Source organism: Populus euphratica, unplaced genomic scaffold (genome assembly GCF_000495115.2).
Source record: "Populus euphratica unplaced genomic scaffold, PopEup_1.0 scaffold309.1, whole genome shotgun sequence".
Lineage (NCBI taxonomy): Eukaryota > Viridiplantae > Streptophyta > Magnoliopsida > Malpighiales > Salicaceae > Populus > Populus euphratica.
The window spans coordinates 312,403-318,879 of record NW_011500043.1 but is presented as its reverse complement, the minus strand read 5'-3'; the positions used below and the strand labels follow the sequence as shown (position 1 = coordinate 318,879).

Genomic DNA, 6,477 nt, shown 5'->3' with positions numbered 1-6,477 from the left:
TCTTATTTTATTTTCAAGATATATAGATCTTTAAGTTGATTATACTTTCAATTGAGAAGAACTCATGAAATGATTATTTATAATTACTAGTGGTGCGGAATCCCTAAGATGATCCCACTACTTTGTATAAACCAGAAACAGAACCCCTCACTAATCAAGTGAGGGTAGATTATGAAAAAAAAGATTATAATTTTAAATAAGTAAAGATATATATATATATATATATATATATATATATATATATAATCTAATCTCTAAGCATTGCATAAAATTTATACCAAGGAATTGACAAGTAAAAATTTTCTGCGAATCTAATGGTGCCAAGCAAACCAAGATTTGGCAAAGAATTTAAGCCAAACATCAACTAGAACATTATCTGAGTCGAGTTAAACTTGGTAATTAAGGTAATATTTTAAATTATTTGGATCCTTATAAGGATTCATTTTCTTTCTAGTTGAGAAGAATTCATTTATGGATCCCTTAAATCATCTCAGTGCTTTTTAGTTAAGGTAGATCCTTAACTTGATTCTTTATCATTTAGATCCTTAAGATAATCTTATTGCTTTCCAGTTCAGGAGAATTCCTGAGATGATTTTATCTTATTCTTAAAATGTATGGATGCCTGAGTTGATCCTTATCTTTTCAATCAAGAATGATCCCTAAATTGATTTTTTCTTATTACTAATGGAGTAAATCCTTGAAATGACCCCACTACATACTAGTTGAGATAAATCCATGAGATGATTTTATATCATTTTCAAGATGTACAGATCCTAAGTAAATCCTCATCTTTTCAATCAAGAAGAATCCTGAAGTTGATATTTTCTTATTCTTAGTGGTATAGATCTCTAAGATGATCTCACTTCTTTCTAGTTGAGGTAAATCCTTAAGATGATCATATCTTATTTTTAAGATGTATGGATCTCTAAATGGATCCCTATCTATTTAATTTCAAGATCCTAAATTAATTATTTCTCATTCCTAATAGTGCAAATCCCCAAGATAATCTAACTACTTTCTAGTTAAGGTAACTTCCTAAGATAATCCTATTTTATTTTCAAGATGTATCAATCTTTAAGTTGATCATGGTCTTTTCTTAATAATCTATGAAATGATTATTTATAATTAATAGTGATGCGAATTCCCTAAGATGATCCCACTACTTTGTAATTGAGATAAATCCCTGAGATAATCCTATTATTTTGTAGTTAAGGTAAATCCCTGGGCCCTAAGATAATCTCATTATTTTGTAGTTGAGGTAAATCCTTAAGATAATTTTTTTCTCTTTTTCTAGAAGTACAAATCCTTGAGTTTATCCTCTCTTTTTTTTCAATTGATGAGAATTCATATATTGTTTTTTATCTCATTCCTAATAGTGGAGATCCCCAAGATGATCTAACTACTTTCTAGATGAGGTAAATTCCTAAGATAATCTTATTTTATTTTCAAGATATATAGATCTTTAAGTTGATTATACTTTCAATTGAGAAGAACTCATGAAATGATTATTTATAATTACTAGTGGTGCGGAATCCCTAAGATGATCCCACTACTTTGTAGTTGATGTAAATCCCTGAGATAATCTTATCTCTTTTTCTAGATGTACAAATCTTTTAGTTTATCTTCTTCTTTTTCAATCGATAAAAATTCATAAGTTGCTTTTTTCTTATTCCTAATGATGTGAATCCCTAAGATGATCCCACTATTTTTTAGTTGAGGTAAATCCATAAGATGATCTTCTCTTATTTTTAAGATGTATGGATCCCTAAGTTGGTCTTTGTCTTTTCAATTAATAAGAATACCTGAGTTGATTTTTTTCTCATACCTAGTTGTATAAATCCCTCAAATGATCCCATTATTTTTCTAACTGAGTTGAATCTTTGAGATAATCTCACCTCATTTTTAAGATGTATGGATCCTTAAGTTGATCCTCATCTTTTCAATTAAAAAGAACCCCTAAGTTGATTTCTAAGCCCAAAATACTACAGGGGCCCAATAAGAGTGGGCTCGGGTTAATGCTCGAGCCCATACAGGGTGCATGCCCTGCACCTTTGGTGGTGGGTATCCACCTCAGCACTATTACAGACTTAAGATTCCACGCTCAAGCCTAACGTGCTCGGGCTCGGGAGCATGCCTTAAGCCCAACATGCTCTGGTCCAAATAGCACGTTTAAGTCCACTTTCACCTCTAGTGGGATCAAGATGTCATGCCTGAGCCCATTGTGTTTGGGTCCAAGCAATATGCCCGGATCTCTTTTCACCTTTTGTGGGCTTGAGTTTTCATGCTCGAGCCTAGCATGTTTAGATCTAGGCAGCGTACCCAGATCCACATTCACCTATTATAGGCTCATGACCCTTGTCTGAGTCTAATACTCATCAGAGAATGTTTTTAGGATCCATGTGGATCTCTCAGTATTTATATTTATCAAATACGTATTGTATTATTTTAAGTAAAATACAATTCTAAATATCACAAGACTAAAATTACATTATACACAATCCTCTACATAAAAAGACAACACTCATAGATTATAAATATACCAAGAGATATTCAAAACAATTGATTAAGTAATTATTCAATCCAAAAACCCTATTTCTATGCAACTTTGATTTTTTTAGATATCATTGCTAGGTAAAAAGTAACTATTTACCAGATAACTATTTATATGGACTCCTATTTTAATGTGTTTAAAATTTTCCCCAAATATTTCAACTAGAATTTTTTATAATAGCAATATAAGTGAAAAAATTTGTTGCAGAGAACAATGGTTTGGTTTGTGTTACAATGAATAGTGAACTAATGGGCACAATTAGTTTTTTTTCTAATGTAATTAAAAAAAATGGATATAAAAATATTATTCTTTCTTTTTAGCAAATATTCCACTTCTTCGTTTTATATTTCTGTGCACAATTCTTAGCATTTATTAATATTTTTATGTTTAATGCAGACCTTGCCATGACAAATGAAGGTGGATTGCATAGTTTTAAAACTGGGCCCGGTCCGGCCCGGCGGGTTAACTCGGGACCCGGCCGACCCGGGGCTGAAACCGGGTCGGGTTGATGAAAAAATAAGGTAAGCCATGACCCAGACGACCCGGAAACTCGAACGACCCAGCAAAACCCGGTCAAAAACCCGGTTGCAACCCGTTGACTTTTATTTTATTTTTTACTAAAACGACGTCGTTTTAATTTTTTAAAAAAAACAAAAATTGACCCGGCCGACCCGATCAAAACCTGGAACCCAGGCCTTGGACCGGGCCGACCACCAGGCCGGGTTTAAAAACCACGGTGGATTGTTCAAGGTTTGGTTTCCACTCCTGGCACCTTTTGTGTTGATAAATGGTAAAAAGTATTGCAGATTCTCACCAATTTCCCTCCCACCCAATATATCCCCTCCCCTGGCAAGTTCTGGCCCATCCAAAATCACGTTCCCATCGATAAAAAACAAATTCCTCCACCACATTCAAGCCAACAACAGTTACACACAGGCTTGTGATGGGATCGAAGTCAGTGGGAGCATGATTGGAGTGTTGATAATATATATATATATATATATATGATTGATTAAATTTTAAGATATAACTACTAAAATAAAACAAATCAAAAGCATATCATAATGCCTCTATTTTAAAGAATATGTCAAACCATCAAGACCAAAACTAAATAAATAAAAACGGTGCCAGCTAGAAAAGGAAAGCCCATTATAATTAGTTGCATATTCAATTGTTTTCTGGAGTTCAAGTTGAATTATTTGTTATTTTTATATTTTGATTTTAAAATGTATTAAAATAATACTTTTTTATTTTTATAAAAGTTATTTTTAATATTATTATATAAAAAGAATTTACAAATACTAACTAAATAAAATGTTTTAAAAAATACACTCTAGCGGCTTTGTCAAACACTAACTAAATCTCAATAATTTTGTTGTTCACCTTCATAAAGGTAGGTTAGTGGGTTATATGGCTTGAACAGTTAATTTTATATGCAAACCTAGTTTTCATTAAAGAATATATAAATTAAAAAAAAATAGAAATTTACAAAATTGGAGAATATATCTGCGTTGACCAAAAGTCAAAACACGTTTCTCCAGTATATATTATTTTTTTAGCGAATCATTCATATCAATCAACTTTTAGGGAACTGTGTAGTGTTATCCATGAAGACACACACTCACAGAATGCTACAAGTTGCTTCTTTATCCGAGTCAAGTCAATTATGGAAGGCAAAAATCCTAAGCGGTATGCCGTCATGCGCAGCACACAGAGAGATCTTGAGATTCATCGCCGGCAGAACAGAACATGCACGTACTTCCCATGTAACACAGGACTCCATGCCACCTCTATAAATGACTCACATGATTATCTAGATCATAATTAATCCTGCTCTCAACAACACTCGAAACAATTATCAATGGCAAAGCTAGCAGTCCCCCTTCTGATTTTTTTCTTCCTCTTATCGTGTATCCCTTCACAGGCAGCTCTTCCCCTACAAACGCCCCTCCAAACGCAAATCCAGAAGGACCCTTCAACCAGCCAATATATCTTCACTGCATACCTAAAAACCCCTCTCATGCCCACCAAATTGGTCTTGGATCTTGGTGCTACATACAGCTGGGTAAATTGCGACGACTACATTTCCTCCACTTACCAACATGTCCCCTGTAACAGTTCCATCGCTAATTCTCTTAGTGCTTATGGTTGCGAGGACATTTGCGACGGTCCACCGGGTCCAAATTGTGCAAACAACTCTTTCCTCTTCCTCCTTGACAAACCCCTCGAAACTGTTCACTACAAAAAAGTTAATAACCTCAACGATGCCCTTGTTGACTACCTCGCCTTGCTCAATAACCTAGGCTCTCTTTCCTCGATCGATAATTTCATCTTTTCCTGTGCTCGAACTGGTTTTCTGAAAGGCCTAGCTAAGGGTGTAACTGGCTTAGCCTCCCTGGGCAACTCAAATCTCTCAATCCCAGTACAGATCAATAAAGCCTTCTCTTCCTCTCCAAATTGTTTTGCTATGTGCTTGTCAGGATCCACCTCTCAACCTGGTGTGGTTCTTTTCGGTAGTAAAGGGCCTTATAATTTCTTGCATGGAATTGACCTCTCAAAATCACTTCTTTACACTCCTCTTATTTTTAACCCGCTTGGAAGAGATTCTGATCCAAATACCCACAGACTCTCTCCTGAATATTATGTAGGGCTGACTTCAATAAAAGTGAACGGAAAGATGGTGGCTTTTAACAAAGCGCTGTTGGCCATTGATGATCAGTCTGGTTCTGGGGGGACCAGGATCAGCACTCTTGTGCCATACACAAAGTTACAGAGTTCTATTTACAAGGCTTTTACTCTAGCTTTCTTGAAGGAAGCAGCTTCCTCTGCTTTCAATCTTACTACAACAAAGCCTGTCAAGCCATTCAGAGTCTGCTACCCTGTGGGTGCTGTGAAGACTACACAAATGGGACCGGCTGTACCATTAATCGAACTTGTGTTGGATAGACAAGATGTGGTTTGGAAGATGTTTGGATCAAACTCTATGGTGAGGGTTACAAAGAAGAGTGTTGATCTTTGGTGCTTGGGTTTTGTGGATGGTGGGATTGATGGCCCATCGATCATTATTGGTGGTCTTCAGTTGGAGGACAATTTGCTACAATTCGATCTACAGTCAAAGAAACTGGGTTTCAGTTCATCAATTTTGTCTAAGGGGACCAAATGCGCAGACTACAAATTTCCTACCAGAAATGTCTAAAAAGATGATGTATTTATAATATCCATCATGTACTGTATGCATGCTTTCGTTGAGTTTTTCTACCTTCGTTAAGCTAAGGGGCAAAGACAGGCCTATCTAGCTTTGTAATAAGAGTTCGTGCTCTCAAATAAATGAATAAAAGGATGCATATATTAAAAGAAATTAGAAAAAAAATGACTTCTTATATAGCTACCCCTGCATCAATACATAAGTACAAGGTGTGCGTAGCTTATAGTTGATGTATAGGTTGCAACTTTGGCACACAAATTCTTAGAATTTCTAGAGAGAATTCCTAAAAATTCAAATATTTGGCTATCGATTCTAAAATATTCATGTTTCTGATAATTAGAGTTATTTCAGTAATCTCTGATAGACGGTAGCGAAGGAGGAAACAACACACGACAACTAGCTAGGGACGTGCATGAATCTGATCTTTCACTTTCAAGTTGTTCCACATCACAATCCAATCCAAGCCGTAAAATGAAAAAAATCCGAATAGTTTCGATGAAGCAGGCTGAATAATTTCCTCACTTTAACGTAAGTTTGGTGAAAGAAGGCAACAAATGTAAATTACAGACTATGATGATAATTGTCTTCTTCTTCATCTTTTCCATGTCTTAATTGGTGAAAACTACAGATCATGATTTCATCTAGACAACAGGAAACTAAGCTCCATGAAATAGAAGCATTCGCTCATTCAAACTTTTTTATATTGATTTTTGAAACCATT

General features: G+C 35.1%; 1 protein-coding gene across 1 annotated transcript; it reads left to right on the top strand.

Moving 5' to 3' along the window:
* Positions 1 to 4,195: 4,195 nt before the first annotated feature.
* LOC105107323 (basic 7S globulin-like) lies at positions 4,196 to 5,912 on the top strand. Its single transcript, XM_011001209.1, has 2 exons — positions 4,196 to 4,282; positions 4,353 to 5,912. The coding sequence occupies exon 2, from the start codon at positions 4,413 to 4,415 to the stop codon at positions 5,745 to 5,747; it is 1,335 nt and encodes a 444-aa protein (XP_010999511.1). The 5' UTR covers positions 4,196 to 4,282; positions 4,353 to 4,412; the 3' UTR covers positions 5,748 to 5,912.
* Positions 5,913 to 6,477: the final 565 nt, after the last annotated feature.